Below are 21,809 nucleotides of genomic sequence, written 5' to 3'. Positions count from 1 at the left end.
TCGGCTTATACTCGAGTCACTCCCAGGGGTCGGCAGTAATGAATATGGACCCGACTCCACTCCCATAGGGGTGGAGCTATATATTCATTACTGTAATGAGCGGTACCATTTGACCGCTCAATACAAAAAGAAGCTGCCAGCGCCCGAAGAACCAGGGACGCGCCAGGAGCAGGTGAGTATAACAAGGGCATTGCGCGATATTCACCTCTCTGTGTTCCACCGTCGGTGCCGCTCCGTCTCCCGCATCCTCTGCAGTGACGCTCAGGTCAGAGGGCGCGATGACGCAATTAGTGTGTGCGCTGCTGTATGCCTGAACAGTCAGTGCAGAGGATGCGGAAGACACAGCGGCGCCGACGGTGGAACGTGGACAGGTGACTATAGCAAGTGCCGGGGGCCTGAGCGACGAGAGGTGAGTATGTTTTTTTTTTTTTTTTAATTCTCAGCAACATCATATGGGGCATACTAGTCTATGGAACACCTTATGGGGCCATAATCAGCATTTTTGGAGCATTATACGGGGCAAATATCTCTATGGAGCATCTTATGGAGCCATGTGCAGCATTATATGGGGCAAATATTTCTATGATGCATCTTATGGGGCCATGTGCAGCATTATATGGGGCAAATATCTCTATGGAGCATCTTATGGGGCCATGTGCAGCATTATATGGGGGAAATATCTCTATGGAGCATCTTATAGGGTGATAATCAACATTTGTGCAGCATTATATGGGGCATATTTTAATATGGAGCATCTTATGGGGCCCATCATGAACTGTATGGAGCATTATATGGGGCTCCTGATTCAATATGGATATTCAAAAACACTTAACCTACTGATGTCTCAATTAATTTTACTTTTATTGGTATCTATTTTTATTTTTCACATTTACCGGTAGCTGCTGCATTTTCCGCCCTAGGCTTATACTCGAGTCATTACGTTTTCCCAGTTTTTTGTGGCAAAATTAGAGGTCTCGGCTTATACTCAAGTATATATATGGTACTTATTTCCTTCACTGTAGATGCAGACCCTACGCTTGCTTGTGTCCTCCTTATGAGGAAAATGAATCCCATCTTGGTTAATTGAGATATTGCTATTTTTGTAACTGGAGAAAGTGGTGAAGGCCCCCCCTCCCATCTATGAGACTCATGTCCTATCATGTGGATCTTCCTATAGATGGCTTTTTATAACATTGGAGTTTTTAATCCATACTGGTCTTTATAAACTCCTTCTTCTCTACAGTTCCTGGACAGACTTATATGTTTACCTGGCATGAGGCCATTTAATGTTCCTGACTAGTGGCACTCAACAGATTGCATTGCCTTATATTGGGGTCTGTTAGGGTCACCTGTCGTCTTATATTGGGGTCTGTTAGGGTCACCTGTCATCTTATATTGGGGTCTGTTAGGGTCACCTGTCGTCTTATATTGGGGTCTGTTAGGGTCACCTGTCGTCTTATATTGGGGTCTGTTAGGGTCACCTGTCGTCTTATATTGGGGTCTGTTAGGGTCACCTGTCGTCTTATATTGGGGTCTGTTAGGGTCACCTGTCGTCTTATATTGGGGTCTGTTAGGGTCACCTGTTGTCTTATATTGGGGTCTGTTAGGGTCACCTGTCGTCTTATATTGGGGTTTGTTAGGGTCACCTGTCGTCTTATATTGGGGTCTGTTAGGGTCACCTGTCGTCTTATATTGGGGTCTGTTAGGGTCACCTGTCGTCTTATATTGGGGTCTGTTAGGGTCACCTGTCGTCTTATATTGGGGTCTGTTAGGGTCACCTGTCGTCTTATATTGGGGTTTGTTAGGGTCACCTGGCGTCTTATATTGGGGTCTGTTAGGGTCACCTGTCGTGCTGCACGATGCACTGTTAATTCTCAGCAAATGTGATAAATGTTTGACTGAAGCTTCACACCGAGCTTACACAAAGTACCGTCTATTCATCAAATTCAGAGTGATAAAAGCCTTTCTGCAACCAGGAAACACATCTTTGACAGTCATCAGCTTTTCATAAGAATTATTTTTTCACTGAAACTCTAAAGTCCATCTGGCTTTTGGAAATCCTTTTTCAAAGCAATTGTTACATTTTCTAGATAGTAGAATGCTGTATTTTGTCATCCAGTCTGCTTATTTTGTTGCATACGCTGCCCTCCTACGTAGTACCAATCTTAATAAATCTACTCTTATACATTGTCTGGCGGTTTTCTCTTAAAGAACCCGGGAACGGTCGGCCAAACGAGCTCTCCTTGTGTATGGGTGAGATGGCTGCTGGCTGAAGGATCGCTCCGCGACAGCCATCTTATTTGTAATATAGGATCAGGCGCACAATAGATGCAGTAAAAGGGAGGTGCAACAAGCCGGTAGTAAATAACAATGTGTCTACGGCTCTGTTAGCATACATGCTATTGCCTTGTGGCTATACATATATTTTTACCGTTGTAGGTTATATCCTGCTTTGAGCGTATTCAGGGTTCTTTTTTTGGGGTGCCCACCATATTATTGTATCTCTATATTGTCTTGGGTGCATTGGATATATTGTATATGTTTTTTGTATTACAATGACATGTTTTGCATTTATTTTGATCTTTTGGCATCCTATTTATATGATATATGGTGGGGGGTTTATGAGTTGGGTTCCCGTATGATTTTACTTATGTTTTATGTTTTTGTTATTGTGTGCCCAATGAAGCTTGTTATTTTTTCATATAACACCTGTGTGGTCTAGTGTGCAGGCATTACGGTAGTGCTTTTTCTCTTCTTCTGAGCCATCTTATGTGTATGTGCGGCCTTTACAGCTGTAAGGCGTATTGCTAGTCTGGCACTGCGTTCTTTACCTCCTATACTATGAGTACTTAGCTGTACCAGTATTACTATTCGCCTTCTGACTAAAGGAACGCAGCGCGGCGGCATTTTATCAATGTGGAGCAACACTTGTGTAGCTGCATTTCTATGGTTTTGCGTTCTGTAAGGCGGGTTCAGAAGATCACATGAAAACTTGTTCATTTTTTTTAGCCAGAAATATGGTGTTTCTTCACACCCATATGTCATCTGTATGCCTATTTTTTTTTTATATCTATCTTTTACAGTTTAAAAAACTTTCCTATGTAATCTTTGCACCCATTAAAAACGAATGCCGTACGGTTGGTGTCATGTATAACGTCTGCATTTTTCACACACCCCTTGAGTTTAGGGGTGAATATTATTCAATAAACAGAAGAGACTAGTGCCTGCTTCATTTTTTCCCCCCACTTGCTGGTTGTGAAAAAACACTGGTCTGAACTAGCCCCTTAGGTCCGTTTTTCACATTGAGCGGGAAAAACATCCGTCTGAACGAGGCCTTGCTAATGCTGGGTTGACCCTGCTCATGCTCCCATCGTGTAGGCATTGGCTGTTTACAGTAATAGCATCTTAATAAAATACTCTCAGGATTTATTTTTTCTTTAACGCTTCTCATTATGCTGCCTGAGAAGTTGCATAAAAGTTGGCAGGCAGAGAACATGCATTAGTCTCAGAACTCCACGTCCCCGTCTGGCTTTTTTCCACTACTGAGTTCTTGCCAGTAAAGCTGGAGAACAATCAATCCTAAGGGAAGCAAAGGAATTCCCCTTTCACTCAGAGGAGTCTAAGAAGAATTTAGGTTAGCAGACTGTGGAGGTTACCCCACCAGGCTCTTGGCTCTGACATATGTAAAGGGACTGCTTATCAGCCCGGAGCCCAGGGGTACGCCATTGCATTATTGGATTTCCCTCTACCTGCATTGTTTTACAGCAGGGGTAGGGAATTTTTTTTTCCTTTCTTCTTCCAAGGGCTATTTGTATATTTATACCATCCTTCAGGGGCCGTACAAGTCATGCGCTAACTCTGGCACTGGTGTCAAGACGAAATCTTTCATTGCCCGCACCTTATCATTCAGCAGTGAACACTGTATGTGCGTGCTCACAAGGTAGGAAGAAATTACTGGGCCGGCACAATGCAGCTGCTGGTCCAAGCACTGTGGGCCAAATAAAAGGTCATCGAGAGGCGTAAACGGCCCACAAGCCTAAAGCTCCACACCCCTGTTCTATAGGGACTTTGCTTCACGTCATGAATGCTGACCCATCATCACCATTGGATCCTTCCTATGACCCGGGTGACGGCATCGTCTACTAGTTACTGACAAAATATCTTAATTGCAACTGTGACCGCTATGTTGGTTTTCTTTGCAATGGCTGCTCGGAATTCGAAAGGGAAGTCTTAAAGTTTCATCATGAGTCACAGTAATGCCACGAGTTCACCATGACTCACAGGTGACACTGTCACGATGGAGACCTAGCTTTGTGACATTTTTATGAAAATTAGAATTTCTCCATGTAAAGTATCAAGTAAATGCCATAGTTTGTGTATGCATCAAGTATGTACGGCAGATCGTCCATGCATGTAGTGACTCCCTGGCTCCTTTTTACTGCGTAAACCATTAGGCTTCAGCAGGTCTCTACTTCCTATTCATATTTTATATTTGTACAATTTGTTACACACAACCCTATAGTCATTTCTACTTGTCTGCTCGCGTTTTAAAAGGGGCTTTCTGCAATTAATAAGAATGTAAGGAACAGCACAGATTGGGTTACAAAATACCTGTAGTTCCCTCACCACCCAAGGGGAATTATAGCTTTGTTTTCTTTTTATGTCGTTTTTTTGTGACATCTTGTTGCATGCTCTTATGCGTATTCATTCCTTGCTTTTCACATCTCATACATGTTTTCTTGCGATCACAATATTCGAGTAAATCTGTGACCTCTCACTTTCTGAATTATTGATGAAGCATGTGATGTCCATTATCTTTATGATGCTGAGTGTGTTTCTGGCAGATGTCCGACCCTCTACCATTTCGGTTTTCTTGATATTGTGCATTCTGTAATTAATAGAAGCCAAGATTCTGTGTTTTACACTTAAAAGGTCTGGCATCTAAGATCTGATTTGAGATGACGTTTTGACTTTGTTACTATGGAAACCACATGGGTCTGGAATTTTTTTTTAATAAGATGGAGGTAAGACGGTTGAATATTGTTGACAGGATTACCATGGATACCAAGGTATTACAATGCACTAACTTGGTAGTTTAGCAAAAAATGGTAATAGGTCCATAATGCTGAGGGGTGTGGTGGAAGTTTCTGCTGCAGTAAACTTCCCTCCAGCTAGAGGTCAATCAGTCACTGTCCCCAATTCACCAAATACCGGTTTTGGGTAGTCAGAGTTCAGGAGGGGGACACAAAATAGATACATCCCACTTATGTAGCAACATCTTTTTGGTAGAATAGGAATCTTAAAGTGCTCACGTTTAGGTGCAGTTTATGCAAACTCTGCCCCTTTTCAGGTCGGAATGTTCCTGCATGTGCTGAGATAGTTTCGGAAAGTTTTGCGCAGTCTTTGTAAATTTGTGACTGTTGGCAACTGCAGGCGATGGATTCTGAGGGGCGCGATTCATTAAGATTGGAGTTGTGCAAGCCAGTCTTAACCACGGGATCACTGGTGTACGATGGGCTACATTTATTAAGGGGCACATGACACCTAATGTATCGGCCTGTGGTATGTGCCTCCATGCGTCTCGCCAGAAATGCTATTCTAGTCAGGGGCTGCAGTGGCATTTCTGGTGGAAGAAATGGCAGCGCTTTTGCTGAATTTGGCAGGTTGGGGCATGCACTGCACGGCCCCTCTTCAGCACCGCACGTTTTAGAGGAACTGAGCTACTTAAAATTGGCCTAAAAATGACAAACGTCATAATTTTATTTATTTTTTTGCTGTGCTTTGTGTTGAGCAAAAGATTTGAGACTTTCCCAAATGTTTTATGCCCGTATTCTGAATCGCCCTCACAGAATATAGTCACCTCTGTAATTGTTGATTTAGGAGAACTTGCAACCCGAATGTGTCTTTAGCTCCTCCCCCTCCATAGACTATTATAAGCAGCAACTGTCATCTCCATTTTCAATAATAGGCAAATATACATTCACTTTAGACAGGTTTTTTACAGATTGTACCTGTTTGGGATTGAAAGAGAAATTTGCTTCTTTTTCCCAATGGAATTTCTCCAAGATGCATTACAAAGTTGCCTATTTTAATATGTTCTATTAATTTATTGAATAAAAATTGAAACACCAGTTTCCCTTTAAAGTTTTTAATTTATTAAGGTGTATAAAAGGCAGACCAAAAATTCATGTATTCAACGTTCACAGCGCACTCAGTGCGGTAGTATTTGTGTGTATAGTATATAATAATTATTATTTTGTGTTAATTTTCTCTGTTCTTATGTCTCTTGAAAGGGGGTTATCCATTGGTTAAATGCCATATTCCCCCAATAACACCTTATAACGCCTCCAATTCTTGTGCCGTTTTAGTGATGTTGGCAGCGGAACTCCCAGGGCTCGAGTGACATAGCTATTATGCTCTGATAAGAGGTTATCCTCTCACACTCGTGTGCTAACTGAGTGTCTTCAGAGTGCTCAAAGAATCTGTTTGCGTCCCCGCGGCTGCATGTCTTGTGGCTGTTAGACAGCTGTAACACATGCAAGCATTACCTGTTTGTTAGGCTATCCCTGCATGTGTTGAGGCTAGTGAACAGCAGCGCGACATGCAACTGTGGGGACTGGAACAATTTTCTAGCATGCCGAAGACAGTCGGATAACACCCGAGCATGCTCAGATAACACCTTATCCGAGCCTACTTGCTTATCACTAATAGTTATGCCGCGTTAGCCCTGTGGCCAATCAGTGGTAATTATTGAGCTACTTTCTCTCACTTTCTTCAGGGGGAGGTGTCAGCATTGGAGCTCATTAGCTTCCGCCGAGTGAAAGCCGGACCCACAAGGCGTGAAGTCACGGGAATAGTGCCGGTATGGGAGGGGAGTGTAAGGCGTCTTACATTGGGGAATGTGGCATATAAGGAACGATTGTACGATTAGACGGCTTCTTTACAACCTGTGCTGTATGTAGTGTAATCAGGACTATAAAGGTTTTCGTTCCTCTACCTCTTGGCAAGATAGATCTGGATTCACGTTCTGGAAAAACCAGTTACCACTGAGCCATTAATGACTTTCATCGAGGTAGCCAAACAAAGCAAACTGTGAAGTTCAGTTTTATCCGGAGCTGCCCTAGAATAAAATGGTGAAACCCATATATCCTGAATGTTTCTTCACCACATCGCAATACTGCTATACAGTATGTGATAAATCCGTGCAGGACTAATCAAGCTTTTGATGCTTTTTTTCCTCAGTGTTGAGACCATCCCCATAAAATTTGTGAATTCGAGAAATGTGTGCTAAGGCGGCCCCTTCCATGGTGCTCTGTGGGTTTCTAGAGAAGATCGATTTCTTGACACTGTATGGCCCATCCCAACCATTATGAAACGAATTCACATTTCTTATTGAGCAGCAATGCCCCTGCTGTAATATCTGTAATGTTGTAGTTTAGTGCCAATATTGTATCTCTCAGTAAATGACACTTTCTTAAAGATAATATATCACATTTTTTGGTGATTAAAGTAAAATTAATCCCAAACCGAGTGGTAATTTGATATACAGTAAAATAATTTTTATTAACAGCAGGTTAAAATTACATGCAGTAAGAAAAACGTGCTAGATCTGACGTTAAAGAGGGACTTAGTTGCCATAGGAAACTCCAACCAATTTGGCCATGCATCAGTATACACCTATAACAAGGTATAGCAGCGCTCCACATGCAGAAACTCCAAGTGCAATTGCACCACATGGGGAAAATAAACAATACTGCCCCTAGTCATTACATTCAATTAACATAACACTAGTGTGCTTCATAGTGATAGATGCCTCCGGAAGAAGCATTGCGAAACGCGCGTCGAGGCAGAGGGACGCCGAGGAACTCCACACAGCTGACTTTAGGTAACGTCATACCACTTCACTGCGGCATAGTATCCACATGCGCTTTACAGCATCTTAGATGAGATGAGGCATGAATGTGAAAACCCCTAAGATGCTCTAAAGCGCATGTGGATACTATGCCGCAGTGAAGTGGTATGACGTTACCTAAAGTCAGCTGTCAGCGATAAAAGGAGTGTGAGCAATCCTCAACCAGATTCATGGACCTCACCTTCTAGATTTTTATGCATAAGATTTGTAGTCGGGAAGACCACGTCTATCTCCATATCCAACTATCGCATGAAGGTCTCATAAGGAGGAACCTTTTTTTTTTTTTCTTCAGATATTTTTGTTCTCTCTTTAGCGATCTAGAGGTGTGATTAGTATGCAGTGTCTAACCCCTGAATATGAAGGTGCAGTAGTGCTCCCCATGACTTCAGCTTACCTGGATCTTGTGATGACGGTATCGCCCTATGGTCTGGTGCGCTGTTTCCTTACTGGTTTTATCTATGATGATGATATTGGTATACAGTCTGTAGCAGGTAATAGCCAGTATTTACCGCCCCATATTTTAATATATTATTATTATTATTTATTGTTATAGCGCCATTTATTCCATGGCGCTTTACATATATCATAAGTTTTTCAGTTTAGCCTGGTATACTCGCCATACAGCATCATCTGCAGCATCATACACATACAGGAGGCTTTTTGGTACTACTTAGTTATGGCATTATAGTAGTAAGTAATTATATATGATAGTATAGAGTGAGCTCATGCACCAAAGGAGGATACTTCTTATCATGGGACTGGTCTAATGATCTTTGTTTATTTCCTCCTAATTATACGTAACTGTGGGCCTGTATATTAAGCTCACGCAATAATACTAGTCACGTCACATTATAAAGAGCCTATAATAATATGTTATAATGCTTATAAAGCCAGAACCGCTTCAGTACTGCGCTGACTTTTTCTTTTAAGCCTTCCAATATATTTAAATTCTCCTTGAGATCTTCAATGTATCTTTTCTTGTTTGCGGAGATAGATTCCTTACAACGCGCAGTTTGATTTATTGGAACGCTACCTGTGAGCAACTGACCTAAACGTAGGACATGATTGAATAGTTCTGTGGTTCTAATCGTTTTGACCTTGCGTTTCTGTCATACTAAAGTCATCTCCGATCTTTTTTACTTTAGTTTCATAGGTTTTAGGATGACTTAGAATAGTGAAAGTTCTGCAGTGGTGGATAAACTGGTTTGTGGGTTCTTTTAAGTATCCTACCTCTGACACTTAAGCAGCCATTTCAGCACAAAATGACTGTTCAAACAAAGCACAACACCTTGTAAAGTACATAGCCCAAATGAAAATCGTACTTTGTGTCCAAATCCAATTCTACATTTGCCCAAAAATCTTTATTCAAATAAGCAGATGAAGTGTTTTGTTTTACTCGGCCATGCCATGGTGCACGGCAGTGCATCTTCCCATCTACTTGTTTTATATCTACCTCCGCCCTTATCAGCTGCTGTGATGCCAGAGCTGTCAATCATAAGAGAGGGTACACTGTGAAGATTTCTGGTAAAGCAGACACCGAATTGAACACTAAGGTACCATTGTATTAGGGCTATGTCCTGTACAAGGTGCGGTGCTTGGTTTGAACAGTCACACAGACACAGTAGGGTTGAACTGTAACAGAGAAATGTATCCGAAACAGTTCTAGGAGCAATCCATAGCAGCGGTAAAGCATAGGTGTGAGTCCACTGCAGTCAGGTCTGATCTCGGGTCAAGGCCACTTCCAAAAATTGATTTTTGCACTGCTCTAATGAAATTCAGTGCTGCCCAGCGCCCATCACACAGGCTCACTGGCATCTGACCTCACAGTCCGCATTTCCGTATGTCATCTGGCACTTGGACAACTTGCATTCCCGCCAGTATATGCAGTACCATATCTACCTCTGTCATTAAACATGTAGTCGTGCAGTGCCCGAAGTAAGACATTAAGCCACACTTGCCATAGCATGGCATAACAAATCACACAGGTCATTAGGGACTTCACACATGGTGGCAGGTCAACCATTAGTAGAAAGGGTTCAGCGCTCAGTAGTTATCATTGGCGCTCCCCCTTACAGCCATAGCATTCTTATTTCCCAACATCACAGAAAAACTAACTAGGCCTTTATCATAGAGAAGTCAGAAGTTGTGAACAATGATGTTCTAGGCACAGAGACCCCATCTGGTAATAATGACGATGGGGCTGTTTGTTGTACTTTGCTTAGTCTGTCATTTTTTCCCCTAATCCCTCCTAAATATATACAGTATATTATATAGTGCAAGAGTCCTAAGAATCGCTGTCCCCTCAGGTTACTGGCTCTCCAGGCTCTTCAGCTTTGGTTCACGCTGTAAGGGACGGTGCATCTTTTTCAGTGTAAGTCTATGGGACCCAGAACCTGGCTGCGTAGACTTCCATTGAGAAGGCGGCTTCCGCTCCACACATTATCCTCTGTGTAGCTGGTGTATCTTCAGGTCACACGGGGAACGAGGCCGATTGGGAAGTATTGTAATGCACTCACACACATAGATGATTAGGGCGGATCTTCTTTACCATTGTCCCAGTTACCGAGAAGACTGTCCTGACTATTCGTGATCACAGCATGGCTTCTGATATGGGACATGTGAAAACGAGCAACCTGTGTATTACTTTTATTGTTTGCTTCATCACTGGATCCTCCTAACCCAGATACTGAAATGTTCAGGAATGTCTTTGACCCCATATAAATTTACTAACCATCAATTTAGCGATGATTCGTACAGAGGGTGACATAAGTCAGTGTAGTAAATAGTCTCGCTCGGGCTAGTAATTGTTGCAGATAGACGTCACGTAGACACAATACCGGTGTAATGACTGTTTTTCTTGGCTGCTTCTTCAGGCTGCATTGTCCTACACTATTGTGCCTCTTGTTCTTCCAACTTACAACATTAAAATTAACCCTTTACGGAGCTGATGCTTTTATGTTCTAAAAACGACTATGAACAAATGACCAATATTAAAAATGGTGGCTAAGAATAGTGTATTCCCAGATGGCCCTCTCCGGTTGCCTATAACCATGGCGCATGTTCATTACTAGTTTCACCATATTCCGCCATAACGTTTCCCTATTGTCTGTCTTGCTCTCATGCCTCCAGGATGGGTGTTAACATTGTTTTCCAGGTTCTGAATATTGACGGCCAATGCGTCATAGTCCTATTCACCGCAGCAAAGCTGTATATATTACTACTAGCTATTGAACCCGTTCTACGCCCGGGTGGCGAGCATTTATATTGGTATATTGTCTCCATCCTGGTATGTGCTGCTCCATCCTGCGTCCCCATCCTGTCATGCGCTGCTCCATCCTGCGTCCCCATCCTGTCATGTGCTGCTCCATCCTGCGTCCCCATCCTGTCATGCGCTGCTCCATCCTGCGTCCCCATCCTGTCATGTGCTGCTCCCATCCTGCGTCCCCATCCTGTCATGTGCTGCTCCATCCTGCGTCCCCATCCTGTCATGTGCTGCTCCATCCTGCGTTCCCCTTCCTGTCATGCGCTGCTCCCATCCTGCGTCCCCATCCTGTCATGCGCTGCTCCCATCCTGCGTCCCCATCCTGTGATGCGCTGCTCCCATCTTGCGTCCCCATCCTGTCATGTGCTGCTCCATCCTGCGTCCCCATCCTGTCATGCGCTGCTCCATCATGCGTCCCCATCCTGTCATGCGCTGCTCCATCCTGCGTCCCCATCCTTATGTGCTGCTGCATCCTGCGTCCCCATCCTTATGTGCTGCTGCATCCTGCGTCCCCATCCTTATGTGCTGCTGCATCCTGCGTCCCCATCCTTATGTGCTGCTCCCATCCTGCGTCCCCATCCTGTTATGTGCTGCTCCATCCTGCGTCCCCATCCTTATGTGCTGCTCCATCCTGCGTCCCCATCCTGTTATGTGCTGCTCCCATCCTGCGTCCCCATACTGTTATGTGCTGCTCCATCCTGCGTCCCCATCCTTATGTGCTGCTCCATCCTGCGTCCCCATCCTTATGTGCTGCTCCATCCTGCGTCCCCATCCTTATGTGCTGCTCCATCCTGCGTCCCCATCCTTATGTGCTGCTCCATCCTGCGTCCCCATCCTTATGTGCTGCTCCATCCTGCGTCCCCATCCTTATGTGCTGCTCCATCCTGCGTCCCCATCCTTATGTGCTGCTCCATCCTGCGTCCCCATCCTTATGTGCTGCTCCATCCTGCGTCCCCATACTGTTATGTGCTGCTCCATCCTGCGTCCCCATCCTTATGTGCTGCTCCATCCTGCGTCCCCATCCTTATGTGCTGCTCCATCCTGCGTCCCCATCCTTATGTGCTGCTCCATCCTGCGTCCCCATCCTTATGTGCTGCTCCATCCTGCGTCCTCATCCTTATGTGCTGCTGCATCCTGCGTCCCCATCCTGTTATGTGCTGCTCCCATCCTGCGTCCCCATACTGTTATGTGCTGCTCCATCCTGCGTCCCCATACTGTTATGTGCTGCTCCATCCTGCGTCCCCATCCTTATGTGCTGCTGCATCCTGCGTCCCCATCCTTATGTGCTGCTCCATCCTGCGTCCCCATCCTTATGTGCTGCTCCATCCTGCGTCCCCATACTGTTATGTGCTGCTCCATCCTGCGTCCCCATCCTTATGTGCTGCTCCATCCTGCGTCACCATCCTTATGTGCTGCTCCATCCTGCGTCCCCATCCTTATGTGCTGCTCCATCCTGCGTCCCCATCCTTATGTGCTGCTCCATCCTGCGTCCTCATCCTTATGTGCTGCTGCATCCTGCGTCCCCATCCTGTTATGTGCTGCTCCCATCCTGCGTCCCCATACTGTTATGTGCTGCTCCATCCTGCGTCCCCATACTGTTATGTGCTGCTCCATCCTGCGTCCCCATCCTTATGTGCTGCTGCATCCTGCGTCCCCATCCTTATGTGCTGCTCCATCCTGCGTCCCCATCCTTATGTGCTGCTCCATCCTGCGTCCCCATCCTTATGTGCTGCTCCATCCTGCGTCCCCATCCTTATGTGCTGCTCCATCCTGCGTCCCCATCCTTATGTGCTGCTCCATCCTGCGTCCTCATCCTTATGTGCTGCTGCATCCTGCATCCCCATCCTGTTATGTGCTGCTCCCATCCTGCGTCCCCATACAGTTATGTGCTGCTCCATCCTGCGTCCCCATACTGTTATGTGCTGCTCCATCCTGCGTCCCCATCCTTATGTGCTGCTGCATCCTGCGTCCCCATCCTTATGTGCTGCTCCATCCTGCGTCCCCATCCTTATGTGCTGCTGCATCCTGCGTCCCCATCCTTATGTGCTGCTGCATCCTGCGTCCCCATCCTTATGTGCTGCTGCATCCTGCGTCCCCATCCTTATGTGCTGCTGCATCCTGCGTCCCCATCCTTATGTGCTGCTGCATCCTGCGTCCCCATCCTTATGTGCTGCTCCATCCTGCGTCCCCATCCTTATGTGCTGCTCCATCCTGCGTCCCCATCCTTATGTGCTGCTCCATCCTGCGTCCCCATCCTGTTATGTGCTGCTCCCATCCTGCGTCCCCATACTGTTATGTGCTGCTCCCATCCTGCGTCCCCATACTGTTATGTGCTGCTCCATCCTGCGTCCCCATACTGTTATGTGCTGCTCCATCCTGCGTCCCCATCCTTATGTGCTGCTGCATCCTGCGTCCCCATCCTTATGTGCTGCTCCATCCTGCGTCCCCATCCTTATGTGCTGCTGCATCCTGCGTCCCCATCCTTATGTGCTGCTCCATCCTGCGCCCCCATACTGCCTCTGACCTGCTCGGCGCCGAGTGCTGGGGGGCCTGAGCAGGCGGGGACACCGGCGCGCTGTGGGGGTCAGGTGCCGGTATCGCCGCCAGCTCAGGCCCCCCCAGCACTTACTATACTCACCTGTCCGGCGTTCCATCGCTGAGCGCCGCCATCTTCCCGGTCTCCTGGCTGTGACTGTTCAGTCAGAGGGCGGCGCCGGCGCGCATTAAGCGCGTCATCGCGCCCTCTGAACTAAAGGTCACAGGCCGAAGACCGGGAAGATGGGGCCGCTCAGCGATGGAACGGGGACAGGTGAATATAGGCCGATACTCACCCTCCTGGCGGTCCCTGCTTCTGCGGTGGAGATCGCGGTGTGCGTTCAGTGTGAACGCACACCGCGATCTCCCGGGAGCGTCGCTCTGTGAGGCCCAGACTGCGCCGGCGCTTGCGCAGTCTATAGAGGCTTCGGACAGAGTGACGCTCCCAGCGTTATATTATAGATAGATGGCGTGTAAGAGGCTGCAATGATCACAGAATTTTGGAACTTCTTCAATCTGATGATCGGCGTGGTGCCTAGAGTCGGAGGCTCCCCTCACCCAATCACATGACCTCCATATTCTGAACCCTCTTTATACAGAGTGTAATATGACTTTTTATAATCTGTTTTTACCTTGTATAAGGCATCACACCGAATTAGGAAAGTTTTTCATGTCCGCAACAGAGACAGTCTGAAGTCTTAGCATTCATTACGTAGCCGCAGATAAACTGCAGAGTCATTATTCCGGATATAAAATCTTGCCCTATCACAGAGCGCATGAACAACAGTTTATATCTTTCTTTCATTAATTTCTTCTACTATCATCACTCCATCTCTCCTGTCTGTTGTTTCCCCAGCCTCCTTTACTCTTGAGTTTGGCATAAAACATGGGATAACTTCAGTAAAAACTGATAGACGATTAGTGTAAAAGAGAACAATAAACTGAACGCCCAATAATGTAAGGTCCGAATGTGGTTTACTTCCAGTGACTAATGGCAGTAATGGAGATCACAAGGGGAAACCAATCTCCCACAACTCCATCTGCAGACTTCCGGATCTGTGCGCTTCCGTTATCTGTAAAATGGGCCTCCTCTCCTGTTGCCGATTTACCTCACCATACCTTCCCCAACGTCTCCATAAGCATTGGACTTAAGTTGATGGAAAAATGAAGATTTGTAACTATAACCAAAGTTCGTTGTGTTGGACTAATCAGTGGCTGATCTTTTTAGCTGGCTGATGATCCATTTGTCATCAGATTGAAAGACATTGCCATTTTTCAATTTTCTCAATGTATAGTCTCATGAAAGATCTTTCCATTAAAAAGCGTTTCCAGATCTATTTTCCATCCTTATGTTGTCACTGATGATGTGCAGTCAAATTAAACAATGGTGCCGATCAATGTGAACTAAAATGTGTAGACTGCAATGGTAAAGCTGATGTTCCCAAGACTATCGTTGGGTCAACAATCAACTTCTCTATGGTCACCGGAATGGGGATGGCTTCTTTAACAGATGATTTTGCACATGATTTAGCACATGATTTTGGCAGGTTCCGCTCCTATTAGTTTTACCTTCCTCACAGACTCAATGGAGCTCTTGGGGTATGCGAACATGTTTAGTATTCATTGCAGATTTGTCTGCATCAAAATCGAAACACTGTTTAAAATCCATGTTTTTGCTGCATTTATTTCCTATATTATGCATTTTGCTACAAAAACACTGAAAGAACTGACATGCTCCAGATATAAAACTCCTTCAAATATGCAAGAAAAAAAAATAAGCAGCATGTGACCAGACCTGTCCATCTGCACCTGCAATTTGAAAATCCGGTTTCCAATATGAAGTGTTTCTCAGTTGGCGGAGGCAGATGGACAGGTCTGGTCACATGCGTCTTCATCAGCGGAGTGCTGAAGAGTCTGCGAGAAGACCGCCTTAACTGCAGGCGCAGAACCTGTAATTCTTATATATGTGGAAGTGCCACAAAATCGTGTCCTCAACACATTTACTAAAGTATAGCCAAACCCATTGAAAGTACACAGAGGCGGTCAAAAAAAACAGTGTTTCAACTAGAAACCACTAATGGAAGTTTTCATTTTTGGGAGGAATTTTGGGTACAGTTTTTTTTCTTTTTCTTGAGATTTTTTTTCTTGGTGTTCTTTGCAGCCTTTTGATTGGACAATACTTAGTTTGGAGCGGTTTCCTGCAGAATCCTCTTATTTCTTTTTTTAAAGGTTTTATTTTCAATTTTAACACAACATCCGGATCCACTTCTAAGAAGGTTTTGGAGTGGAAACTGAGCTGTAACTGCACGTTTTTTTATGGTTTCTGCCCAAATTTTTTTTCAAAAACAGTGTGCACGTACACTTTCTTTTTAGGCTTTTGGGGAGGATTGGGTCCTAAGACTTGTGTGTTTGATGAGGTTTACATGTGTGTTTTTTATAAACGTTATTTTGGATAAAAACCCCTGCAGGTTAGGATAAACTCTTTGGTTAAAATACGCAAGGGAAAAAAAAATTTAGTTATCATGAATTCCATTCGTTTGCTCAGACTGAGAAATGTAATTTTTCATCGTTTGGAAGCAAATGGGAAGCTTGTCCTTTGGATCAATGCACTTATTTCTGTTAATGTTGCCAATTCGGCAGGGGGGAAACAGGAGTTTCATGATAAAGATAAAATCGGCCTTTGTCCCCCTTTACCTTAGAGCAGGGGCACCTCAGTGGCTTCCTATGGAATGGGCAGCACAGTGGCTCAGTGGTTAGCACTTCAGCCTTGCAGCGCTGGGGTCCTGGGTTCAAATCCCAATGACAACAACAAGTTTGTACGTTCTCCCAGCGTTTGTGTGGGTTTCCTTTGGGTTCTCCGGTTTCCTCCCACACTGATAGAGAATCTAGATTATGAGCCCCAATGGGGAGATTGTGGATAATGTCTGTAAAGCGCTGTGGAATTAATGGTGCCATATAAGTGAATAAAAATGTACTTCCAAGTCCGAAATGATGGATTTTCTTCATCGTAACTGGCATTCATAAATATATGTGCTTCATTTAAGATCATAATTAGATTTTAAACTAGTATTTAGTGTTACAATTCGATGATATGACAAAGGTGTCCGTGGTAAATGTCATTTCCCTTTGACTATATAATGAGCAGCAGATATACACCTTGGTTTTCTGTCGCCATCACTGTATAGCCTATGACACTCTACAGTACAATATATTGTAGCGTTTATTATATCTTATCAGTTTGTGTATGCATTATATTTCGCTATTGTATGTACACTTATTTAATTTATTTCATTTTTTTTGCAGGTTTCAAGTGCCCAGTATGCTCAAAATTCATTCCTACAGATGAAATGGATTTGCACCTTGTTATGTGCTTAACGAAACCGAGAATAACATATAATGGTAAGTGCAACACAATAGTAATACACATGAATTCAGAAGAATCTGTCACCAGAGAGCAGGTGTGACCCTTCAGTGTCGCCCCCTTCGAATTCCCATTTGGAGCCCTGCTAAAATATGCATCATAAATGTTAGCATTATTGATTGTCGGGTCGAATCCACCACATCTCGGGCTGTAGGTGGGGGAGGGTGTAAACCTCTGGCTTCTGTATATTTTGGTCATATGTTAAAAGCAATATTCTATTCCTATCACTGACATTGATCCGCAGGACATGCCATAAATGTCTGATAACGTGGATCTTACCTCGGAATCCACATCTAGGATAGAGGTCTCCAACCCTCTTCATGCCTAATCTGCAGGTAGCTAATAACCAAATAATTCTCCCTCACAGTCTTAACAATCTGGATAATATTTATAGATGGTGTATAAATAAGTTATTGTACACCTGGGTTCAAATGAAAGATTGAGATCTGGATCTATGTCCATTATGATGTGCTGATGATGAGCTTCATAACCTGTAGATAGCGACCCTAATTATGTATATTCTTAGTGCACTCTCTGAGACTATACAATCTATGAAATGTTTAATGGAGTGGAGTAACCCACTAGTGTAATAGATGTGCTGTAGTCAAGAGCGTGTAATCCTCATGGGTAAATGATCCAGAGCTTTACTACTGTCCCAGCTATAGATATGTGTGGCATCGTACCAGAATGGCATGTCATTGATCTGGATAATTATGCCATTACTCACAATCCTTTAGTCTATACAGTGGCATGTAAAAATTTGGGCACCCCTGGTCAAAATTACTGTTATTGTGGACAGTCAAGTAAGATGAAATGATCTCTAAAAGGCTTTAAGTTAAAGATGACACGTTTCATTTGTATTTGAAGCAAAAATAATATATATTTTCTTTTCCATTTTAAAAATTACCAAAAGAAAAATGGGCCGATGCAAAGGTTTTGGCGCCCTTTGAGATGTGTGTTCTCAGATAACTGTGACCAAGGTTTCAGACCTTAATTAAACTGTTATGGTAATGGCTTGTTCACTATCATTGTTAGGAAAAACCAGGTGATGCAAATTTCCCAGCTTTATAAAAACACATCCTCCTCTAACCTTGTGCCAAAAAACAGCAGCCGTGGGTTTTTTGAAGCAGCTGCCTAGCACTCTGAAAATGATGGAGGCCCACAAAGCAGGAGAAGTCTATAAGAAGATAGCAAAGCGTTTTCAAGTTGTCCTTTCTTCGGTTTGGAAAGTAATTAGGAAATGGCAATTAACAGGAACAGTGGAGGTCAAAATAAGGTCTGGAAGACCAAGGAAAATTTCAGTGAGAGCTGCTCATAGGATTGCTTTCGAAGCAGAACCCCCGATTGACTGCAAAAGACCTTAAGAAAGATTTAGCAGACTCCGGAGTTGTGGTACATTGTTCAACGGTTCAGAGACACCTGCACAAATATGGCCTTCATGGAAAAGTCATCATAAGAAAACCTCTGCTGCATCCTCACCATAAAATTCAATATCAGAAGTATGCAAAAGAACATCTAAAGACGCCTGATGCATTTTGGAAACAAGTCCTGTGGACAGATAAGGTTAAAATAGAATTCTTTGGCCACAATGATCAAAGGTATGTGTGGAGAAGAAAGGCACAGAGTTTCAGGAAAAGAACATCTCGCTAATCATTAAACATGGAGGTGGATCAATCGTGCTTTGGGGTTGTTTTGCAGCCAAAGGCTCAGGGAACATTTCACGTGTAGAGAGAAGAATGGATTCAATAAAATTTCAACAAATTCTTGATGGAAACATAACACAATCTGTAAAAAAAAGTTGAAATTGAAAAGAGGATGGCTTCTACAAATGGATAATGATCTTAAACACACGTCAACATCCACAATAACTACTTCAAAAAGCATAAGCTGAAGCTTTTACAATGGCCCTCACAGTCCTCTGAACATCTTTGAAAATCTGTGGCTAGACCTCAAAATAGTAGTGCATGCAAGACGACCCAGGAATATCACAGAACCGGAAGAATTTTCTCAAGAAGAGTGGATGAAAATCTCTGAAACAAGAACTGAAAGACTCTTGGTTGACTACAAAAAAACATTTACAAGCTGTGATACATCTAAAAGGGGGTGCTACAAGGTACTAACTATGCAGGGCGCCAAAACTTTTGCACTGGCCAATTTTCCTTTTTGTAGTGTTTAACATGTTTTAAGGTGAAAATATATATACCGTAATTAATTCTGACCTGACAACAAATAAGATTGTACATTATGGATGGATATGTAGATGTTGTGCCTTCTGTGACTTAAAGATTTCGGCTTCATTTCACCAGTGTCCTAATAAGAAAGTGAAAAAAATCACATTTGTTTTTGGTGAATAAAACTAATTTTGTGAAAATATGTACTGTAGACAAAGCACACACATAACCCGCTCAGAAAACTGCTGCAAAAAACACACAGCAAAAATGCCAAAAAAAACAAGCATTTTAAAGGCAGCGTTTTTACTACCAAAAGAGCTGGTTTTTGCTGTTTTAGTAGTGTAGGGACATATGTAAAGACAGTCTATTTTAAGGATTATTTTTACATATCTATTTGTTTTAATAGCGATTATTTATGATTGTCACCTTTTTTGTTATATTTCATATTTAGAATTCCAATGATTGCAACGTAGATACCTACAATAAAAAGGCGCTATTTTCTGTGAACTTACCAGTGTATAGTTCCCTTTTAATATTGTACCTGTCGGCTCTGTGAAGAGAAAAGCCGCTTTCTAAAATTCACTAAATTGTGATACCCTTCTTTGGTGCTACCCATAGTTTTACATAAATGTGGCTGACCCAATGATTTTTTTGGATTGACTGGTAAGCCTCCCACCAACCCTTCACAATATATTTAAGTCCCGTACCCAGTGCGTTACCACCAATCCTGGGAAAATGATCAGCGTATGTAAGTGAGGGGTGGTCATCAATTATATAAAACTATAAAGGTTGGGAAATTTCTGTTTCGTTAGTGAATTTAATTTACCGCAAGTGTCTTATGTACAGTTTTCCTTCATTGTGAGTTCCCTGCACCTGTTGTGTTCTCAGAACCATTTCTACAAAGGTTCATTCACACTCCATGGTAATAGTGCTGCCAAAATCCACATCATTGCAGTATCTATTTACATGGGGGTTTTGCGCTGACACAGTTGTGTAGAATCTGACAAACTGTTACAGAACAGGTAGGCAGGGAATAAAGGGAATCTGTCAGCAGGTTTTTACTATGTAATCTGAGAACAGCATGATGTCAGGGCTGAGACCTGATTTCAGTGTTGTCACTTACTGGGCTGCTTGCGTAATTTTGATACAATCCCGGTTTTCTCTGTGCACAGAAAGCTGATCTGTGTATAACCCCGCCCACACCACTGATTTGCCACTTTCTGTGTACACTGTATATGACAGCAGCCAATCAGTGGTGGGGGAGTGGTTACATAGAGCAGTTGACTAGAAGGCAGGAGGCTTGTAGTCCTATAGTGAGAATCTCCTACTGATAAAACACTGATTAAATTGAAACTGCAATACAGCCTAGTAAGTGACATTGCTGGAATCTGGGTCTCTCCCGTTCTATCATGCTGACATCAAAAACCTGCGGACAGATTCCCTTTAAATGTTTTATGATGGCATGTAAGAAAATGCAAGGGTGCAAAGGGCGACATGTAGAGGGAGGGTGACATGGCTTGAGGGCAAGGACGATGTTTCTCTAGGCTAAGATCAATAATTATGAAAGCTACAGTAAAAATATCTGTAATAGCACTGTAATACGTCACTTCTAATGTCTGCCGTTTTTATTTCTCCGGTGACTAAACCTCTTTGCATTAAATTCTTGATCGCTATCTGTAGTTCTGCTGACCTTTTAAAGAAACAAAAACAAAAAAAACTTTTAACTTGAAAAACTTGATATGCGAGCTATATAGCTTGCCTCACGTTTTTGGTGAAGTCAGCTGTCATCTTTCAGAATAAGCTTGTCTTCAATAATCTAAATGCCAGAGGAAATTACTCATGAGACAAGAAGGCTGCATAATCGGAAGTTAAAGAGAAACTGATGGCTACAGTTCCTTATTCCCGCCACCACTCCTGTCCCTTCCACTCGATTCTGACAAGTAAACTTGGAGCCCCATTCTCGTGGTCAGTGAGGATCCCAGCAGTCAGACCGCACCGATCTGCAGCCTGTCACCTATGTGACAACGGTAAATGCAGGCATTAACCCTTTAGGACACTTATCCATAGCGTGTATTGGAGTGTAAGTGAAAGCGGGAGTAATACAAACTTTCTGTTTGAGTCCAAGACGCTGTTTATGTCTCATGACTTTCACTTGTCGGTGACATGGTGGGACCCTGATTATTTGCTGTGCTGATTGCTTCACCTCATTTAGCCTGTGGCACAATCCAATAACAAGGCTGTGGGGAATATCACATTTCCAGTAATTGCCTTGCAGACCCCATGCTGTTTTCTTTGAATGGCCTGCAGACACCAGTTGTTGCCTGTGATCAGGCTGCCGCAGCCCCTGGAGGCGATCTCTGGACACGCCGCAGCCCCTGGAGGCGATCACCTGGACACGCCGCAGCCCCTGGAGGCAATCACCAGGACGCGCCGCAGCCCCTGGAGGCAATCACCAGGACGTGCCGCAGCCCCTGGAGGCGATCACCTGGACACGCCGCAGCCCCTGGA

General features: G+C 43.8%; 1 protein-coding gene across 1 annotated transcript in view; it reads left to right on the top strand.

Annotated features, from left to right (window-relative positions):
* Nucleotides 1-21,809, top strand: part of ZNRF2 (zinc and ring finger 2) — a 150,678-nt gene that overhangs the window by 105,650 nt on the left and 23,219 nt on the right. Inside the window, exon 2 of the mRNA XM_069730051.1 lies at nt 17,013-17,108. Coding sequence (XP_069586152.1) covers nt 17,013-17,108 — 96 coding nt within the window. The remainder of the gene's footprint in view (nt 1-17,012; nt 17,109-21,809) is intronic.

This window comes from Ranitomeya imitator, chromosome 6, assembly GCF_032444005.1.
Source record: "Ranitomeya imitator isolate aRanImi1 chromosome 6, aRanImi1.pri, whole genome shotgun sequence".
In the NCBI taxonomy this organism is placed as follows: Eukaryota; Metazoa; Chordata; class Amphibia; order Anura; family Dendrobatidae; genus Ranitomeya; species Ranitomeya imitator.
This window is presented reverse-complemented; position numbering and strand designations above follow the sequence as displayed.